The 21,786-nt window shown below is 45.6% G+C and overlaps 1 protein-coding gene across 2 annotated transcripts in view; it reads right to left on the reverse strand.

Moving 5' to 3' along the window:
• Nucleotides 1-21,786, reverse strand: part of EFCAB6 (EF-hand calcium binding domain 6) — a 259,282-nt gene that overhangs the window by 78,821 nt on the left and 158,675 nt on the right. For both annotated transcript variants that reach the window (XM_060189120.1, XM_060189121.1), the window contains 4 exons: nucleotides 14,309-14,423; nucleotides 11,214-11,347; nucleotides 7,820-8,052; nucleotides 1,863-1,959 (listed from right to left, as the gene is read on the reverse strand). In XM_060189120.1, the coding sequence (XP_060045103.1) occupies nucleotides 1,863-1,959; nucleotides 7,820-8,052; nucleotides 11,214-11,347; nucleotides 14,309-14,423 (579 nt within the window). The remainder of the gene's footprint in view (nucleotides 1-1,862; nucleotides 1,960-7,819; nucleotides 8,053-11,213; nucleotides 11,348-14,308; nucleotides 14,424-21,786) is intronic.

Genomic DNA, 21,786 nt, shown 5'->3' on the forward strand with positions numbered 1-21,786 from the left:
AGCCACAGAGTAGGGGAAGATCCTCATGACCTTGGGACAGGATTTCTTCAAAATATATTTTACTTATTTATTATATAAAGACAGAGAGAAATGTATAGGGAAGAGGGATGTAGAGAGGTAAAGAGATAAGAGACACACCTGCAGCCCTACTTGACCACTTGTGAAACTATCCCCCTGCAGGTGGGAACCTAGAGTTTGAATCTGGGTCCTTGCACACTGGAGTATGTGTGCTTAACCAGGTGCACCACTGCCCAGACCCCTGGGACAGGATTCTTTAGGCAACACCTATCACGAAATGTTCACCAGTTTGGCTCATCCAGAAAGAACTAACATCTACCAAAAGACACCATGCAGGGATGGTAGAAAGTACAGTAGCACCAGCTGGGAGAAGAGTCTTGCTTCCTGGATCATTCAGAAAGGACCAGAAGTCAAACAATAATAAGAGTGACCCCTGGCAAAAAGACAGAACTGTAGGATGAAAAGCATAACAACTCTCAAGCAAGGAAAGGAAAACCTGCCTGATGAACAAAAAAGAAAAAAAGTTTAATCTTACTAGTAACCAACAAGAACTAAATAAAATTGACATGAGACCATGTTACACATCCACTGAGGAGGCGGAAAAATCAAGTTGTCTGATAGTCCCAAGACCTACAGAGCTCTGGGGGTCCAGGAGAGAAGTCTGGCAAAAGGGCCAGAACTAGGGAGGGGCAGTAAGAGGAGGAGTGGGCTTGAAGAGGAGGGGACTCTTTCCCTTCACTAGTCGGAAGTAAGTGAGTCTGAAGGCCAGAAGCTAGAAGAGAGGACAGGAAAGACAGTGTCAGGAACAGTGCATTCTGGGCATGCACAGCTGGCAACTGGAGCTTGTTCTGGACTTCTGGCCTAGAGGGCTGCTCTATAAGGCCAGCCCTGTCTTGGTGGGCCCTGAAAAACTTCAGTCTGAATGGCCTGCTGGCCTGGGGTCAGCAAGGTCACCTCAGCGAAGACAGAGGACTAGGGAGAAGTGGCCCTAGGAGTCCATCAGCCTCTTGGACAGAACTTCACATTTGGCATTGGCCCAGACTAAGATACTAGCCAGCTAAAGCAGTGCAGAGACTATCTTTAAGACAGTCTGAACACATCTCCATTAATGGGATGTGGGAATACTTCTACTCTTGAATGAGAAGTCAGTGTGTCCTTGTTTCATAGTGTGATGTGAGCCCACATCCAGCATTGCAGGTTGAGCCCAAGTAGAGATCTCCTGCTCTGTAGGGACAACTGAATCACAATGTGCATAATGCATGGGGCAGATATTCACCCAACAAAGGTGTTTTCTACAATTTTGGCAAGACAGGAAGAAATAGATGTTCAAAATGCATGCTCACAATGGTGTGAATACGGTAGCACCTTACATTCTTCATTTAAATTTTAAATCTACATCAGACACTAGAGAAAGCTAGGAATTTGTGTTCCTATGAGTCCTGCAATTACTTTCTTGATATTAACCTTGAACATGAGAATTTACTCTGAATAAGTATCTTAAGAATGAAAGGAGTCAGGGCTAGAAAAATAGTCCACTTGGCTAGTATGCTGTTTTGATATGTGTGCAACCCAGTTTTGAACCCAGTCCCCGCTGCACTGAAGCTTCCTCTCCCTCTCCCTCTCCCTCTCCCTCTTTATCTCTCTTTTTCTCTCTCTATTTGAAAAAGTCATCATGGAGTGGTCAAGCCCTGGTGATTACAACAAAAGGAAGAGAGGGAGGGAGGGAAGGTAGGAGGGAGGGAAGGTAGATCACCAAATTAGGAATACAAAGTTGCCTTCCTATATTAGCAACTAGATCCCAATAGCCTTCCCTTTCCTTTTAAGGAGATAACTCGCTTTCTTACCTTAGACAAATCTGACCATCTGTTTCTTGCTTTGGTAGCAAGATACTGATGAGCCTGTTCACAAGCTAGGTCTGAATCCGCAACCTTCTGTTTCGGTCTTAAAAAAAAAAAAAAGACAAATAATTGTTTGGATTAAATGAACTCATTAATCTCTTGAGAGGTCTCCCCTATCCCATTTATTTCAAAGACACTGTTAAAGTCTGTTATTTCACATCTGGACTAACAATTCTTAACATACAGTTTAATACCACTAGCTTCATGTAAGGGAGTCCTCTTAAATGCTATAATTTCTTCCTTGTTTTCAGATAGATGATGTTTAACTCTTTTTTTTCTTCCAGGGTTATTGCTGGGGTTGGGTGCCTGCACTATGAATCCACTGCTCCTGGAGGCCATTTTTTAAAAGTTTATTTATTTATAAAAAGGAAACACTGATAAAACCATAGGATAAGAGGGGTACAACTCCACACAATTCCCACCACCAGAACTCCGTATCCCATCCCCTTCCTTGATAGCTTTCCTATTCTTTTATTTTTTTTTTTTTTAGAGAAATGGAGAGAGGAAGGGAAAACAGAGAGGGGGAGAGAGAAACACCTGCAGACCTGCTTCACCACTTGTGAAGTGACTCCCCTGCAGGTGGGGAGATGGGGGCTCGAACTGGGATCCTTATGCTGGTCCTTGCACTTTGCACCACATGTACTTAACCCGCTGCACTACTGCCCAACTCCAAACTTTATTCTTTAATCCCCTGGGAGTATGGACCCCAGGTCATTTTTTCCCTTTTGTCACCCTTGTTGTTTTTTATTGTTTTTCATTGTTGTTATTATTATTGCTATTATTGCTGTCATTGTTGGATAGGACAGAGAGAAATCCAGAGAGGAGGGGAAGACAGAGAGGAGAAGGGAAAGATAGACACCTGCAGACCTGCTTCACCACTTGTGAAGTGACCCCCTGCAGGTGGGGAACCAGGGACTCGAACCAGGATCCTTCTGACTGTCCTTGCACTTTGAGCCACGTGTGCTTAACCTGCTGTACTACCTCCCAACCCCAATGATGTCTAATTCTTTTCTCCAGTTCACAAACAAACCTGTTTCATGTGTGTGTATGATGGGAAGAGGGCACACAGTATAACATTAAGTGTCTTTAGAAGGAAACAACTAAGACATTTTCTTTCTGAATTTATAATCTGGAGCCACTCAAAAAAAAGAAAAATCTAGGGCAATAGTCAAACCTTCATTGCTTATAAGATTTCTCAGTCACTTCTGCTGTTCAAGGGTTTGGCTTCTAGGCTATAAAAGGACCAGAATTCTGCTCATTTACTCAGAGGATGAACACTGAAGATACAAAAATGTGCCCATAGCCTTGGGTAGGACACAGTGAGGTGTAGTGAAGACTGTGTCTGAAGGATATGAGGTGCATTGGATTATCCTATTTAGCAAATAAATTAGAAGAGTATGTAAACTTGTAAAACCCCTTCATGCTTCTCATCTCTCTCTCTTTTTACAGAGCACTGTTCAGCTCTGACTTATGGTGGTGTAGGGGAATTGAACCTGGGACTTTGGAGCCTCAGGCATGAGAGTCTGTTTGCATAACCATTATGCTATCTACCTTCCACTAATTCTTTTCTATGTATCTGCCTTGCACCTGGGGAATGTGTCACTGAGTTTTTTGCAACATGAGCTAGACCCACCAGCAGCACGTGAAACACCTTCCCTGGCTGGTACTAACACAAGACAGCCCCTCAACAAGCCCATTGTACATACATCACCCCACAGATTCTTGGTGTGGCCCACACCTACCGCCTGCCTGGAAACACACAGAAGGTGGTTCAAAAGACCCCTGAGCAGGGACCCCCATGGAAGTTAAAATGGAGTGCTCCCCCCGGCGTCCCAGAAATTCAGGCCGGGGAGATGGTAAAGCCCACACAGCCCTTTTATCAAAATATGACTTATGCCTCTGCCAATTGCTTACAAAAGAGTCAAGAGTTTTCACAGTGAAAGAGGACACTGTGGCTTAGAAAGGTTGAGTCACTTGACCAAATCACACAGCATGACATGGGTTTCCAGGCATTTTTGCTTCTTTCCTTTGGAGCTAACATTTTGGCACCTCATTTTTAGTAGGAAAGGCCCTTAGAGACAGTATTTCAAAGAAGGAAGCCCCCCCCCCCACCCGGTTTTACAGCACAGAGTCACCTCTTTTCCCTCTGCTGTAAAATTTCAAGTGCACAGACGCAGTCTTGGCTGACATGCAGCAGAGCGCCATCATGGGGTGAGGTCCCAGAGCAGCAGGGCCTGCAGCTTCTGACACCAGAATAGGCTCCACCAGCGTTTCACTACGGCCACAGGTCTGTGTGCTCTACCAGGTGCACCACCACCCAGCCCCCTATAGTCACACTTCTGAAAGTGAACACCATGCCAGGGTGGGGCAAGCAGTGTCAGCAGGCGGCTTCTCCTTCAAACCACTTCTGAGAAATTGGCCTGCTCTCAAGAAGGCTAACCTGCATTAGCTCTCAACTCCCTTGGTGACTAATGTGCCCAGTACCACGCCCCCCCCCCCCACATGCATCATCAACACTACAGCCTCACCTGCTCTTGTGCTGTTCCATCTCTCTCCAACTGTCTACCGGACTTCACAGAGTCATGGAATTTCAAGGGTGGAACAAGACCCCGAGGTCAGGCATCCCAGTTCCCTATCACTACTTCACCAGAAAAAAGTTTGGGAGGTTGGTGGGCCTGTGTCATATTTTCACAAGTACTGCTTCATAGGGTACTGGTACTGAGGTACAAATCCATCTTCACCTTGAGACTCCACCTATGTCCTTCCTGCACCAGGAGGATTTGGGGGAAGTTCTCCAAAGGGCTCTCAGGGAGGTCCCGAGGGGCACGTTCTGCCTTGACACAGAGAGTCCATCCAAAAGGACCTCACTAACCAGACACATATGCTAACAGCCCCCCCCCCCCAGGCTCATGTCTTGCTATCTTCCCACTCATTCTTTCTTCCTCTTCCCTATTCATATGCCTGTCTCCACGACAGAGAAGCTCAGAAGGCTTTTCTGTAGACCTTTCCTTATTTCCTTTCCTGTTGCCTGCCTCTTATACCTTAGCAGTCAAGTCCAGCCCTCCTATAAGCATGCACGAGCTGCCACTGTGTGCTGCTCTAAACCCTGCAGACACATGGACAGAGCAGACTGTGTCCTCGAGCACAGCACACTGCAATGGTGGGGAGTTTACAGCAAGCACATGGGAAAAAGCACATGGGAAAATGAATGAGTCAGAGAACTCAAGAAAATGGGTGTGACTGAGGATGATGGACAGCAGGGGACACTCAGCCAAGAAGGTCATGGGTACAAGTGATGAAGGGGTTGCGATGGGGCTTCAGGGGACCGTATTCCAGGCAGGACAAGCACCCTGAGATGTGCTGCATGGTGAAGTAGCCATGCTTCCTGCCTTTTCTCACATTGAGCACAACCAAAACTTGAGACAGAATACGAAATGTCACTTGTGGTAGGCACTAAAAAATAAATAGGATGATGGAGGGAAAAATCACAACTTGGAGAATGGAGGTCTAGGGGTGAGTTTCATAAGCTCTTCATGCTTTGTCTTAAGGGCAGCTCAGTTCTAATTCTTGAGCTGTGCTGGAGACATGGGCAGACAGAAATAGATCCCCCTAAAAGACTGTTTTCTGACTAGAGAAGTAGGAAGAAGGGTTCCTGCAGTATAAATGGTGGTATTTTTTTTTTTTTGGTGGGGTGTGTTTCCAGGCAGTGGTACACCTGGTTAAGTACACACATTGCAGTGTACAGGGGCCCAGGTTCAAGATCCTGGTCCCCACCTGTAGGGGGAAAGCTTCATGAGTTGTGAAGCAGGGCTGCAACTGTCTCTCTGCCTCTTTTCCTCTCTATCTCTTGCTCCCTTCTCAATTTCTGTCTCTATTCAATAATAAATAAAAACATATATTTTTAAAAGGGTAGGGGAAAACCTCATTTCTCTTCAACTTATTTAATCCTTCCTCCCAGCTCTGGTCTGAGGTGAGTTCAGCTACAAAATTGCATTTTGGCTGTGTTCCCAGTAATCAAAGGGAGAGAGTAAATGCCTAAAACTGAAATTCTTCTCTCTAGCCAGAGGAAAGGAGTCCTGCGACTCAAAGGGGTGTTGAAGAAATCCACATTACTTTTCTCTCTATTTTCTCTTACCACGTTGCCTTGGAGATGGAGCAGCCAGGAGTCACACAATATTATAGAAAGATTAAAACCTAACATTTTCTTAAAAATAAGGGGGTGGGGGTGTGCTCAGAAGCTGGAGAGCATGGAGAGGTAAGAGTTGGAGAAAGAGGTACTGATCTACACAGGAAGTTCCACAAATGTTAAACTAAGCCCAAATCATCACAGCAAGAGCTTCAATACCCTGGCTATGTCATCTAGTGAAGATTGGGACTTGGAATCTACATATGTGGGTTCACCTGATGGTGCTGCAGTGACCCTGAGAATTAAACTTACATCCAAACCACAGAAGGCAGATCAGAGCTCAGTCCAAAACTAGCTGGGTTAACTGCCTTCAATAACAAACACAAAAAATTAACCAGCACACTATAGAAGATTTTAGAAGGCCAGAACATCCTAATATAATACTAAAATGCCCATTGTATAGTCCTAAATTATTCAGTAAAGAGCCAGGATAATCCCAATAATTATTCGAAAATGGTGATCCCTCTCCAATGAGCCACTTCCCCAAGTCTCTCCTCTGTGCACTTCACCAACAACCCTTCTATTTCAGCGTCGCTCTTGAATCTGGTTCACAGTCTTCCAGGAGCCTGTCAAAAAGGCAGTGTATCTTTTTTTTTGTCTTTGCTCTTCCTGATCCTAGGGAAAATATCCAGCACAGAGGAGACCCTCAGTAATGTCTGATGAATAAATCAATAAATACAAACAAGAAGGTTTTTTGAATAGGAAGGTTGTGCGTTGTGGTTGAAACAGCCCATGTTTCTTCTGCGTAATTCACCAGAAAATTCTGTCTGAAGGATTTTGTTTTGTTCTGTTTTAATGTTCAGCAATCAAGCCTCATATTAGAGCTGTTCAGAACCTACACAATTGGAAGCAGGTGTCCAACTCACATGTTACAGGATCGTTACCCTCAGGAAGAAGCCATAAATAGTTTCTTTTTCTTACTAACTATTATTTTAGTAGAAACAAAATAAAACTAACAAATTTAGTGGGGTTAAAGTGAAAGCTCAGAGAGCTGGCTTCTGGCTTCTGGGGTTCCCCTTTCCAGGATCCGGCCTCCTCTAACGGAGTTCCCACATGTGTCTCCATGGCAAACAGAAGTGTCTGGTGTCTATCTTGTCACAGCCTTCCCCCAAGCTAATATGCACCTGTTGCTCTGATTTAAAAAAAAAAGAAAGAAAGAAAGAAAGAGAGGAAGAAATAAAGAGAAAAGGAAGGGAAATGAAAGGAACATATGTGCTTAGAAAAAGACTGCAGAAGGTAACCTTTCAGAGATTTTTCCTCTCTCTCTCTCCTCTCTCTCCCTTTCTCTCTCTCTCTCTTTCTTTCTTTCCTTTTCTTGCTTTCCATGGGTTTTTTTTTGAGACCTAGGGTCATGCATGTGCAAATTTCATCACTTAATGTTGGGCTGCTGTTTCATTCAGATGGAGACAAAAAGGCAGAGGGAGTCAGAGCAAGGGAGTGACAGCACAGCACCCAAGTTTCCCCCAGTGTTACGGCCCCTCCCGTGTGGGGCTGGGACCTGGGTCAGTGCAAGATGCAGCCCATGTCCTACCCAGGGAGCTCACTCTCCTGCTCCAGTGTGTGATTTTTCTTGAATGAAGAAAAAGGCAAAGGCATTGATCTGGGTATCCAGTGTACCTCACCACAGTGCTCATGGAGACATGGGACAACGGAACTGGTGAATCTGAGATAGGAACCTGTGCATGGCATTGCAGGCCCCCTGCCCGAGAGCTCTTACCGAATGAGTCTTTGAGGTGCGTCATCTGCTCTGAAGGGTGTCTTCTCAAAGAGACCTTGAAATTCCCGAAAATTTAAAGTCATGCTAAGTCTCAAGCCCAGGAGGTGAAGGAAACGCTCGAACTCTTCATCTTTGAGATTGATGAGTAGCTGCCTGAGCAGTCTGTTAAGATCATGCATGTTAATTATGCCGTCCCTGTCAGTGTCTATTTTAAAGAAGGCAGAGTAGGGGTCCTAGAAACAAAACACACAGGTCAAAGCAATGCATTGGGAATGGACAGCGATGCACATGCCCCACCCCTTGTGTGCACGCATGCGTGGACTCAGGTCCAGATCAGGAAAGGGCAGGTGAGCCTGCTTTTCTGCAGAGTTTGCTGCTCCAGCAACAGCCTTGCTGGGTGTGGCATTTTCTGAGAAATTATAAATAATGGTCACATGTGTCGTCTTAACACAAAATCTGGGAAAATGTGCCAGGGATCCTAGCACAATAAGTAAGACAGTGCATGCTGGAGTTTTCCAAGACAGAGAGAACACTGCTCTTCATGTTTCTATGCCATTTTCATATGGCTTTCAGAAAAGCAAGCAGAGTAATGATTTCCACCCTGAGTTGACTGCCTAGAGATCCAAGACCTCTGAGCTTGGGTGACTGGGCAGAAGTTACAGCCCTCTCTGCTCTGAAGGGCTTTGTATGGGGCAGCTACTCTGAAGGCTGAGTTGTGCTATGTGAAGAGAGAGCAGTTCCCATCTTCAAGATGAGGAAACAGGCTGAATAGGAACTTATGACTCAGGGGCTGGGCTGGAGGAGCATAGACACACTGTGGACGCAGTGTGATTGATGGTAAGTCCCAGCTTTGCCACTCACTGACCCGTGAGCTTGAATGAGATATTTCCACGTGACATGTTTCCATTTTTCCATCTGTAAAAACGGAAATGTGTGTGTGTGTGTGTGTGTGTGTGTGTGTGTGTGTGTGTGTGTGTGTGCACACAAATATCCATGCCTTCTCAGGGGGTTTTGAGAACTGACTCTCCATATATACACAAAGTGCTTAGAGGGTACATACAGGTGGTGTAGTATCTCTGAAAGGTTAGATACAAATACCTGGCAGTTTGGATTTCAGTGGACCCAGGCTCTGCTTTCCCCTCTATGTTTCCTGTGTCTTAGATTTGAACAGTTGCTGGTATGGCCCAACACCCCTTCCTTTTCATCTGTATGTGACACAGCCTGCTTCGCAGGAACTGCTGTCAATGCTGGAGGCACTGATCTTGTAGCCATGTTCCAGGCTCCCCCATAGTGGGAATTTAATAAGATCTGCTGTGTCTTACCTTCTAAAACCAATGTTTTGGGATGTTATCCACTCACCAAAAAGTATTCAGCACTTAATATGTACAGTCACTGTGTTACTATCATGGAAATCAACTTACATGCCACCCTGCCTCTGGGTGACATGGCCATCTGTTTGGCAGCACTCTTGGGGGAAACCCACAGGCCCCTCTCCTTGCTGCTGATCCTGTCTGTCACCTGTTCCAAGCACTCCCACAGCTTGCAAATCCACATCTTTTGCAGTTCAGCCATTCTTAGATGTTAAACTGAACAAGACCAGTATCAAATTCCTCACCCCAGAACCATGATCCAGGTTGCTCCTCTCATGTTTTTCCTGCCTCAAGAAGTGGCAGCTTTTTCTTTCCAGTTGCTGGGACCACTGGTCCTGGAGCCACCCTTGGTTCCTCCCTTCTCTGGCACTCGACATGCCCAATCCATCAACATGAACTCCCTCAGGAATATCCATGATAGAATGGCTTCCCTTAGGGTCCACTTCCTTTCCCCGGATCCCAGGCACCTGGGTTCCCACAGGAAGTTCATGATGGACTCCCAGCTCCCGCCCCTGTCCTCATCTACTCCCATGGTAGCCAGAGAGAGGTTCTCTCAGCTCCATCCACCCCCATGCTGTTCCTCTAGTCCATCCTGGCTCTCTCCATCACCAAGAGTCCATCCCAAGTCCTGACCATAGTCCCCAAGCCCCATTGGACCTCTACTCTCTTGTCCATCCCTCCCTGACCCTTACCCCCAGTCCACCCTAAGGCATCTTGGAATTATCTACCCAGAGTCTGCACAACTGGAGTCTCATTCCTCTAGGTCTCTGCCCTGACACCACCTCTCCAGGGAATCCCTTCCCAACCTCTCAGTATGAAGGCTCTGATTTGACCCTGACCTCTTCCCCACTGCTCATTTTTAAATTATTTATTTATTTATTATTGGATAGCCAGAGAGTTATTGAGGGGAGGAGAGAGGAAGAGAGACACCTGCAGCCCTGCTTCACCACTTGCGAAGCTTTCCCCCTGCAGGTGGGGACCAGGAGCTTGAACCCAGGTCCTTGCACACTGAGGTGTGCCTTAACCAGATGCGCCACCGCCTAGCCCCGACTGCTCCTTTTTTCCTTCAGAGCATGTGTCCCCACCGGACACATGGAGGCTTCTCTGTCCCCCCAACTGCTCCCTCTCTAGCACTTGCACTCCATACAACCCCTACCCTTGTGTGAGACCCTTGGTATAGCTCCCTGGTGTTCTCTGTTCTCTTTTACAGCTAGTACAGTTGGCTTATTAAATTGGTCTTCCTTCCTACTTGAATCACAAGCATTCATTTCTCAGCCCAGAGACAGTCTGGGTCATTCTACCCTTGCCTCTGTGTCTGAAAAGCTGCTGTTTCTCCTGTGTTGTTCATTACAGCTTCCACATGCAACCCTTACCTCCAGACTGAGCCAGGAGTTGCTTCTGAAATTTCACAACATGTCTGCCACCTTCCTTGATCAAGTTCCCTCTTCTATTGTTTGCCTTTCTACTTCTGGCCAGTACATTCTGAGGCTTTTATCAGTTCAAGGGTCACCTCTTCCAGGAAGCCTTCCTGACAGAGGGTCTTTTCCCTGTGCCCCAATTGCATGATACATTTCCCTCTAAACAGCTATGCCTATGAACTTGGGCCAGACTGAGCTCCCTGAACAGGACCTGGATCTCTCCTTCCCAGCACTTAAGCAGAGACTTCAACATATAGAAAGTGAGAAATACTTGTTTGGTGAGTGAATGAATGGAAGTGATAGAAAGTAAGAACGGATCTTAACTCCACTGTACCTCGGGCTGGCATGTCCCTTCTGGGCCCTTCCCTCTCTTGTGAGGAAGGTCTCCTTAATTCTCGAGGATCTTTGAAAAGCAAAAAGCAGACCCAGCAAATTGTCCTCTGAAGGCCTCTGGCCTCTGGCAGCTAATCTTAGGTCAGAAGGAAAATGCTGTGTATCCCATAGTGACCAGGAGTCACACTCAGTGTGGCTGAATGACTTGGGGGTGGGGGTGATGGGGGAGGCAGGAGCTTAGATAAGCTAAGCAGTAGATCGGTCACCCCTTACCCGGAAATATTCCTTCAGTCTCCGAGGGAAAAGTTTTAGGCATTCCTCAGCTGTTATGAAGAAACTGTCCAGGTTGGTTTTTGAAGGAGGTGGAGCATGAAATGAAGTCACTTCCGGCCCGCTGATTTTATTATCTGAAACAAAAGTCAGAAGACTCCCTTCAGTGGTTAGTGCACTTCTTAATGTCTCCATCAGCACTTGCTTTCTTCCTGTCCCAAAGCCTGACGGAGCACCTCACACTAACCTGCCCTGGGAACTGGACACAGCATGAACTTGGTGCTGACCTGTTGGTCCTCCCTGGGTTTTCTAGGCATTTCCCAATCACTGCAATAGAAGTTTCTGCTCCTAACTGCCAGTGCCCTCCACGCCTTGCCCACCCCTCTGCTGTCCCTATCGTTCCTCCAGGGCAGAGAATGAGAAACCCTGCCCTTTATTTGCTTCCTAGAATCATGTCAAATACAGACATGAGAAATTCATCCTGTAGTGTTTCATTTGTCAGGCTCAGCCACATATCTGCTAGACGCATTGTGAGGGACATTCATGCATCTTTTGGTGCTTCCAGTAGATTCTCTTCCTCTGACTGCATCACATGCCAGGGAACCTATTCGTATGAGCATTCCACATGTGAGAAGAGGAGGACCCAGGCGGTAGAAACTCAACTTCCCAAGGTCATACAGTTCATGGATAGTACAGCTAGCCCAGGCTTGTCAGAGGTCAGATGCTGGCTAGTTACTATGAGGTGCCCTCTCCCTCTTCTAAAACAGAGGAAGGGGGCCGGCAAAATAGTTTGCTTGGATAGTGCAATGCTTTGCCATGTGTGCTACCCCAGTTTAAGCCCATTCCCTGTCACACTGAAGGAAGCTTCGCAACAAAGGCCCTCTCTCTCTCTCTCTCTCTCTCTCTCCTGAGTCCATCAGGGTGGAACCTTTTGAGTGTGACCTTGTCTAAAAGCCAGGCTCTAGACCTGAGGTGTGGCTTTAGATGTGGTCCTCTCTGCACATAGTACACACCCCCTACCTACTGGTGTGGTCTGCAGGCTGGATGGGGGCAGAATGTCTGGAGCCGGTGGGTCCTGTCCTAAACTTGACTTCTGCCCAGCTCCACTTTGTGCTAGCTGCACCTGGTTGGCCTTGCTTGGTTTCCTTTTGTCTGGGGCAGGCAGGTAACACCTCCCTTTACCATCCCTAACCTCCTTCTGCTCTTGCCTCCCCCATCCCCCAGGCCCTTGGTTGGGATCCAGTCAGAAGCCTCAATACCCTCTCCCGAGCATCTGGTCATACGGGGACACAGGCAGTATGGGGTTGGGGAGGACTAACAGGGACAGTGCTGTTACACAGAGGGGAGAGGGGGAGGACACAGGAGGAGGGAGTGAGGGGAAAGGGCAGGCTGGGCAGGAAGGAAACCAAGAGCAGTTCCTGGCTGTTAAGTCACACTCTCTCCTGCATGGATTCATTATGCTGGAGCTTCAGGCAGTAATCTGTGTCTCCCTGTCTCCTCTCCTGACACAATGGGAACATTCACTAAAGTAAATGGATACAACACCACAGTGGCTCTCAGGATGCAGACGGGCAGAAGCCTGTGTGTGAGAGGACACACACAACTCCAGTTGCCGTGAGGGCACAGGAACTTTGGTGAGGTGAGTGTGAGCAGTAAACATACATCCAACTGTGAATCTGTCCTCTTAAAATCTCATAATACCACAAGCCAATATTAAATTAATAAACAAGTTTAAGTACTATCTGAGTAAGGTTATGAAGAGATGCAGACACATAAGTATATCCAACCTCAGAAGTATATCTATCATAGAGAACCTCTTCTCTGTGAGGAATACGTCCCCAAACCCCCAGTGGGTGAATAATCATGGGAAGTATTAAGCCCTATATATATTATGACTTCCTATACAGAGGTGGTGTGGTCCTCTCTGCACACAATACCCACCCCTACCACTGATGCGGTCTGCAGGCTGGATGGGGCAGAATGTCTGGAGCTGGCCCGACCTGTCAGATGTCAGAGGCTGGCTAGTTACTTCAGGATGCCCTCTCTTTCTTCTAAATCAGAGGAAGGGGGCCAATTTATAAATCAGGCATAGTAAGAAACCAATAATAGCAACTAATATAAAATAAACACTAACACTGTGTATCATAAAATAAAATACATGTGGGTTTCTTCCCTCTTGCATTTTCCTTTAAAAAGGTCAAAATATATTCCCAAAGAAATGTCAGAATTTAAAATTCCAGCTTGTACTGTTTTCACAGCTGTGGGGCCTCTCCATTTGGGCTTGACAAACCAGTCTCCAGTGTTGAACAGAGCCTTGGGGTACTTCCTGGGAAGGAGGTCCAGCTGCCAGGCTTATGAGTGGGGACCCAGATATGGCCCAACCTAGACCACATATGGTAGGTGGCAAAAGGCACATAAGTCTCCTGGGTCCAGCTTATGGCCACATAGAAAGGTCTACCTCAGTTAAGCATATGTGGTGATTCTGGACACTTTCCCAGTGTGCTTCTTTTGCCACCTTCACTTCTTTGGCACACGAGAAAGCAGTATGAGTAATAAGAGTGCAATGAAGGAGACAAGAGATGGCACAGCAGAGACAGGAAGCTGGCACTTAGGGTCCCAGCCAAGCATGTGACCAGGAGAGTAGAAAGGACAGGTCGCAACCAGAGGATCAGCTTCCAGCCTGGGCTGCACTGCACCCTGTGAACTTCTTGAGGTGCTGTGGGAAGGGGTGCAGGGGTGGGCCAGAGGCTGGGACAGCTTGGAAATGTCCCTGAATGCAAAGAATCTCAGTGTCCACATCTGCAGAATGGGAGGACGGAAACAACCTTGTCACTAGTCACAGGGAGCAGTTTTTAGGTAAATCACTATAGTTCTGGGATTCTGTGGGAGCACATTCTGCACTCAGCTAAGTGGAACTTCATAAAAGTAAAAGGCAAAAAAAAAAAAAGAAAAAGAAAAAAGGAATCAGATAAGATGAAGCAGAGATATCTGCTCTGGTGCTAGAATACCCGCATCTCGGGGCATGCTCTGTGACCCCTCAGCCTGGGGGCCCTGCTAAGAAACACTCCCCACAGGGATCATGCTGGGTGACCAGCTACCTGCAAATCTTGTTGCAAGATCCAAGTAACTCATCCCTTCTGCTTTATATCCTATTTTTGCAGTCAGCAGAGCATACTGGTCGTTATTCATGGGCATTCCGTTATCTTCCAGAACCTGACAAGAGAGACAGGAGGGAAGGGTTAGGCTCCTCCCCATCGTGCCCCAGCCTGATTCCAAGTAGCCATAGGTTCACTGTGGGTGGGTCCCATCACAGTCCTTGAAAAAGGCTCCCTAATTAGGAACAATACCAAAATGTGGAAGCTGAATTGAGGCTTGGTAAGTTGCCCTGATCATGTGAGTGGATGGTGAGGCCTGGGCTTCAAAGCCAGTTCTTAAGGAGTGCTGTTGAAGTAAGGTCATGGGGACCTAGAGAAGGAACACAGCAGGTAGAAAAAGAAAAGGAATGACAGGGTAAGGAATAGGGCAGGGCCCTGCATGGAGAATACATCCAAATAGGCCTTATAGGTAAAACCCATCCAGACCTTGGCAGAACTCCTAGCAATTGTCCGGAATAACAGAGCCTGAGGGCCTCTGAGGAGCTGATGTGAGGCTATCTGCCATGTGTCCCTCTCTCCCCTGGAGCTTGGGGACTGTCTCCCATACTTTCTCCTTGCCTCCCAGGTTATGACAAGACTTAGAGCTTCCTGCTCTGAGCACTTCAGCTTCAGATTATAAACTATTCCACGGCAACAGGAGACCCCCCCCCCCAACCCAATCCCCACTTTGTTCTTAGCTATCTTTTTATCTGTGTGGGACTAGGACCAGGGAGCTGACCCCTCTGGCTATCTACATTGACAACAAACAGAACAGAGAACTATGGTTCAGACCCAGTCTAGGCTCGGCTCCTATGTGTCAGTTGAAGTAAACAGCAGCAGGATGAGCTGAGAACAGGACTGAAGGAAGGGAGGGAACTAACGCAGGTGTGCTGCTGTTGCCAGAGGGGCTTTGGGGGAGTGGGCTGGATTCCAAGACTGCCCTGGGAGCCTGCCGGGGGACTCAGGCAGGGAGGGAGGGCCTGGGAATACTGACAGCTCAGTGCCATCTACACCATCTGTGCCCCAGCTCTGCAGAGGAGCCTGTCCCAACATGGAAGGTGGGGTCCACGCAGAAACATCCAGGCAGCAGTGGGCCTCCCAAACAGAGATTGGTTAATTTCTTTTGAAAAATAACTATGTTTTGAAAACAATTGCACATGAATTATTCATTGTAAATTCCTCCTCCTCAGCCCTTTCATAAAAACATAAGTAATGGGTAGAAAGGAAATGTCTGTAGGCAAATGTTTCACAGCCTGGGGGGTAGGGGGTGGGGGAAGCAGGGGGGTGGGCATGTGTCAGTCAGCCTGTTTGCACTGAGCTTCACAAAGGCCAGCTAGCTCAGAAAGCCTCCACCAGAACAGACCTCAAGCTCTTTAATAACAGTGGAATTCTGTCTCCAGTGTTTTTCCCTTGTAACAGGGCAAATTGACTGGTCCCTGCTCTTGGAGGCAATTTCTAACCAAAGGAAAGGTAATATTCAGAAAACAGAATCAAAATGCTTAATCATTCAAGCCATGTCCTGTGATCTTCTAGGAAGCATCTGTCTGAAGTTCCTCCAAGAGTGACAAGCCCTGGCCTGACACCTTGTGAGGCACCCATATCTTCTGCACCTCTGGGTCCCCACAGGGATTGTAGACTGACTCCTCCTTGGGAGGCCACCCCACTTCATGGAAGCCTGGCTGAGAAATCTCAGTGAAGACATCAGGGAGTCCCCCAGTAGTCCACCACTGGAAGATGAGGGTGTGGCTTGATTTTTGTCAACCCAACTTCTGCAAAAGCACCATTAGGACCACCTCCAGTCTCTCTGTACATGTGAGCAACGCTGGGCTGCTGTACCTTTTTGTTTCCCCTTTTTGGTGACTTTCTAGGTGTGTGTGTGTGTGTGTGTGTGTGTGTGTGACCATCTTTAACTTTCACAGCCTGTCTAGAGTTAGTATTGAAACCATATAGGTTTTTCCCCTACCCTTTCTCCTTTACACTACACTCACTTCTTTCACATTGATATATGCTATGAACTTCACACAATGATGTTAACATTTTTGCTTTAAAGACTTGCATGCAATTGTGTGCATTTCTGGTTAAAAAAATTTTCTAGATTTAATTGGATATTTATTACTTCCAAAATCCTTTGATGATCTGAGTGCCCTCAGGGTATCAAACTCCTTCAGACTAAAGAACTTCTGGTGGCATTTATTATAGTGATGATCTGCTGGTTAGATCAAAGTGCTTCTCTGATATATGCAGTGCCAGGGACCAAACCTGGGGCCTCACACATGCAAATCTGGCTATTTACTGATGAGTCACCTCCCTGGACATTGCTTGTGATGTTTTGTTTTGTTTTTAAATCTAAATATACCATTCTTTTGCTTTTATGATAAAAGGAGATAGGTTTTTATTGTTGTTGTTGTTTTTTAAAATAGGTACAGAGAGGCAGAAAGAAAGTGAAAGAGACCACAGCACCAAAGCTTCTGTCAATGTGGTGGGGGTTGAGCTCAAACCTGGGTTGTGTGCATAGCAGCAGCAGACTATCCAGATGAGCTATTTCACCAACCCTCAAAGGAGATTTTGATGAGATATAAATTCTGGGCTGGGAGACCTCTGCCTTCACTTCTGTTATTGTCCAACTATGCTCTGGATATATATATATATCCACATTCTCCTGTTTATAATGTGCTCATTTTCATGTGCTGTATTCTTTCTTTGATTTGGTATTCAGCAGTTCAACTATGGCACTCTGTATTTATTCTTCTTGAGGGCAGAGAGAATTCTAAACATCTTGAATCTACACATTTAAACCTTTTATCCCAAATAAAGAAATAAATAAGCCATCATCTCTTCACATATACCTTCCTCCTCCTCTTCCTTTGTCTACGGCTCCATCTGTACATCTACTGGACCTTCTGCTGCCATTGGTTCTCTGCGTCCTTCTGGCACTGGCTTCCTCTTCCTCCCTTCCTGCCGGGATAGCCTGAGGGTACTTCTTCCCGAGCTAGTGCTCTCTGGTTTGGAGAGAACTCAACTGGAGCTGATCTAGGCTGCTGTGTGGGAGAGGGATCAGGAACTCGTGCTGCACCAACTTCCACAGGAGATACACTCTGGAACTCTTGGAGCCGGAAAGCAATTTCCAAGTGTCTTTAATCAGAAGAGCAGCTGTTTTTATACTCTCCAAGTAGGGTGGAAACAGGATGTGATATAGAGAGGGTGGAGAGAAAAGTGACTGGTGAAAATCAGAGTGTGACAAAGAGGGGGCGGAACAGGCGAGAATCCTATCACTGAACCACCAATGCCCTGGAGTGCTTTATGTAAAAGTGATTTATGTAAATATACCAAAGCTTTGGATCAGTAAATCCCTATATAGGCATATGGTTAAGCAGAAGCCAGGGGGAGGTGGCATACTACCCAACATCTCCCCCTTTCTTTTTAACTATTTGCCATAGTATCAGGAGTGCGGGGCACTTTGTGAGGCAGGGAGACTGATAAGAGGCACACCTTTTTTGGGGTTCTACTGTCCCTCCTTGCTCAACCTCTCCGTGGAGAGAGAGACTAACAGGATTGACACACCCCTCAGGCTCAAGCCCTTCCAAGCTCAACCATATCCTCACAATTCCCCAACATCTTCCTCTTATTTAATGGCCATATATAACTGGGTCAATGTCTGTAAAAGGCTTCATCTCTGTCAGGGGAATAGCAGTGTAGGGGTGAACGGAAACCTGTTGGGAAGAAAGCAGAATGATAGTGTGTAAGTGTCTTCAAAAAGAACTAGCACAAGACAGGGAGGGATAAGTAAGAGTAGCAAGAGACAGAGTGAGCCTGATGGGTGGAGGAGTGGGGGCCTGATAAGCTGAGGGGCTAGAGGGGTGATCTGGCATTGCAAAATCCCGAGTCAGCTGGTGGTAAGTTCTATGAACTGCTACAGTCATTCTTCAAGAAGTCCAGCAGTATAAAAGGAGTGTACAGCAAGTTCTGTAGAAGCATCAGTCCAATGTCAAAGGCCAGGAAATAAATGCCACACGTCTATCTTGATGGAGGAGGACGGCCACTGGAACTTTTCTTCTCTACAGAGAGTGACCTGGAACCGCCAAAACATGGTGGGTGAAACAGAAGCAGGAAGAGCAGACACCGATGGTTGAAAGGCAGTAGGAAAGTCTTGTCCTTTGGAGTCTGTGAATCAGGTTCTCCAGATCGTGTCAGGTCACATCATGGGTTTCGGGGGATGGCTGTAATTGTGGGTGATGTCAGAGGTCAGGGGTCCAAGATGGATTTCTGGGGATTCTATATGAGCAGATGCTTCTTTATGCGAAGGCTTGTCATAGCTGTAGTCAATTACTTATGAAAAAACTTTGTAACAAATTAGAAGTTTACTACAATTGATAACTCAATGATTATAATTGGTTTAGGTATCTTTATAATTTCGTGTAAAGGTCATCTTACGTGACCTCATGTAGCAGTCTTTATATAGCAAAGTTTTCATACCGAATTTAAGTCACATATATTGATTCTTAACTATTTTTACATTGGGTTTTTAAGCAAACTCAGGTTACTAGAGTTAACACATTTTAGTGACAATTTTTTTTTGGTACATTTACAATATCGGATTGATGCCAAATTTGTTGTGGATTAATTTCCACAAGATAGCTTACAGGACATTTTTGGGGGCCCTCCAAAAATGTCCTGTATAGAGAATTTGTATTTTAACTTAGGAGATGATGAATTGTCACATTGAATATTTAGAGTTTTACCTTAAACACTCAGTTACTTAAATGAATTGATTTTACCTCTTCTCGTAAAAATGTAGCTTCGAAGTTACAATTTAACTGTTAAGTTAATGTTTACCAAACTTGAAACACGCATATTAAACATATAGTTTATAACACACAGGAGGAGAAAAACTTGTAAATAAGATATATCATTTCAAATGTGAATTTAGATCTACTGTCATAGTTGAACCATCTTTACTCACACAGTTTAAGACTAAACATTTCATATTGATATCAAGACTTAAAAAAGAAATCAAAAGGGGGAATGAACAATTTTTGGACTGTTTCTGGACGTCTCCAGAAACCATGGCTGCGTCCAGCTGTTTTATATAAAGTCAGTTAACTACCCAACACCTTCCCCTTCCTCTCCTCTCTATCAGTCTACTCTCAGATTCACTGACTTCCTTTTATCATCTCCACTCTGTGGCTTGCTTCAACTCATGTAGCGAACTATTTATTTTAGCTATTTTATTGTTGGTTCTGTGTCTTCATTTTCATATATTCTTTTTCTTTGCTCATGCTCCTATGTTCTCCTTTATATCACTGAGCACAGCTACTTAGTAACCATATATATGTGTATGTGTGTGTGTGTGTGTGTGTGTGTGTGTGTGTGTGTGTGTGTGTGTTTTAAGTCACTGGGTTGGAATTCTAACATATAGATCTTCTTAGGGTCTTTTTTAAAAAGGTCACATTTCATATTTCCCCAAATGTGAACAATTTTGGAGTCATATCCTGAGCGTTATGAATCTTGTGATGTAGAAACTGGATTCTGTCACAAGCCTCCAAAGGGCATTGGCTTTGTTTTCTTAAGTAAGCAGGAAACTTGGTTAAATTCAGACTAACAAAGTCTCTTGAGCAGAAATTTAAATTTTGGGCCAGCAAAACAGCTCACTTGGATAATGTTCCTTTGCCATGGGTGTGCCCCAGATTAGAGTCTGGCTCCCACCACCCTAGGGGAAGCTTTGGTGTTATGATGTCCTTTTGTCCCTCACTCCCTTTCTCTCTGTGTCTGTCTCTTTCTCTCTATCTGAAAAAGTTAGCCTGGAGTGGTGAAGCCCTGGAGATAAAGAAAAGAGAAAGAGAGAAAAGAAATTTAAATTTCATCTCAGTTATTTTATTCCTAGTCAGGTTACCTGAAATCTACCCTTGGAGCCAACTTACATGATTCAGAGTCAGCCAGAGGATGTGGGGAGCCTACTCCCTTTGTTCTTTCCTCTATAAAAATCTCCCGTTACAGCAGTTGCCCTACTTGCCCTCTGCCTTCCGGTTCTTGGTATGAAAAGACTGTTGTGTTTCTACCAGTGCTTTGTCATCTGTCTACAGTTGTGGAGCTAACTATAGGCTTCATGGGGTGTAAAGGTATTAGGAGAGGAATCTCATTCTTTTTTTTTTAATGTTCGTTATTCTTTTTTAAATTTTTTAATTTATTTTTATTTATTTATTTTCCCTTTTGTTGCCCTTTTTTTATTGTTGTTATAGTTATTATTGTTGTTGTTGATGTTGTCATTGTTGGATAGGACAGAGAGAAATGGAAAGAGTAGGGGAAGACAGAGGGGGAAGAGAAAGATAGACACCTGCAGACCTGCTTCATCGCCTGTGAAGCGACTCCCTGCAGGTGGGGAGATGGGGGCTCGAACCAGGATTCTTACGCCGGTCCTTGCGTTTGGCACCACCTGCTGCACTACTGCCTGACCCCCAGGAATCTCATTCTAAGCTCATTCCTTCTTCTAGGAGTAGAATCAGTGAGCTCAGTTTCATTCTCAGGACCTTTGATTACTAATTTATTTCCTATTGAACACTGTTCAGTGCTTAAAGCTGGTATCTCTGGGATGACTGATCTATTAGAAGTTGTCAGACATACTGGACATAGAACTCTCAGTAATGCTTGCTTGGACAATCACACACTTAAAATATATATGAAGAACATCAAAAGGTAGGATATGAAGGCATCTCCTTGTGAGTCAGACCTAAGGGACCAGAGAAGAGGGAGCAAGTGGGGGCTAGGACGTTATACCAGCCTCTGACCTGCACTGCAGACACTCCAGAGGTGGCTGAGCTTACTGTTTTTGTGCTCAATTGGCTATCATACCTTCATATTATGTTCGGCAGCATTCTCTTTTGAAAATGTCAGTGGGCTCAGTTAAGGGAAACTGAGGTAGTGGTTTATGTTTATAAAACAAACCTGGAAAGCTAAAGATTATAGCCCAAGGATAAGGCTGGACCCTCGGGACAGAATCTGGACACTGTTTTTCAAGTCTTTCTGTACCTGGAGAGTCTCTGGTATAAATTCTGATAAAACAACTAAGGAGAGTCCTAGGTTTCATTTTGTACTTTTTCTTAAAGCACTTTTTAAAAATTATTTATTTTCCCTTTTGTTGCCCTTGTTTTATTGTTGTTGTAGTTATTATTGTTGTTGATGTCATCGTTGTTGGATAGGACAGAGAGAAATGGAGAGAGAAGGGGAAGACAGAGAGGGGGAGAGAAAGAGAGACACCTGCAGACCTGCTTCACCGCCTGTGAAGCGACTCAGAGCTGGAACTGGGATCCTTATGCCAGTCCTTGCACTTTGTGCCATGTGCGCTTAGCCCGCTACGCTACCACCCGACTCCCTCTTCCATTCTTTATACAGTCATTCACAGACAAGAGTCAAACAGGAGGGGGCCGTGTGGTGGTGCACCTGGTTAA

The sequence above is a fragment of the Erinaceus europaeus genome, chromosome 4 (genome assembly GCF_950295315.1).
Source record: "Erinaceus europaeus chromosome 4, mEriEur2.1, whole genome shotgun sequence".
NCBI classification, from domain to species: domain Eukaryota; kingdom Metazoa; phylum Chordata; class Mammalia; order Eulipotyphla; family Erinaceidae; genus Erinaceus; species Erinaceus europaeus.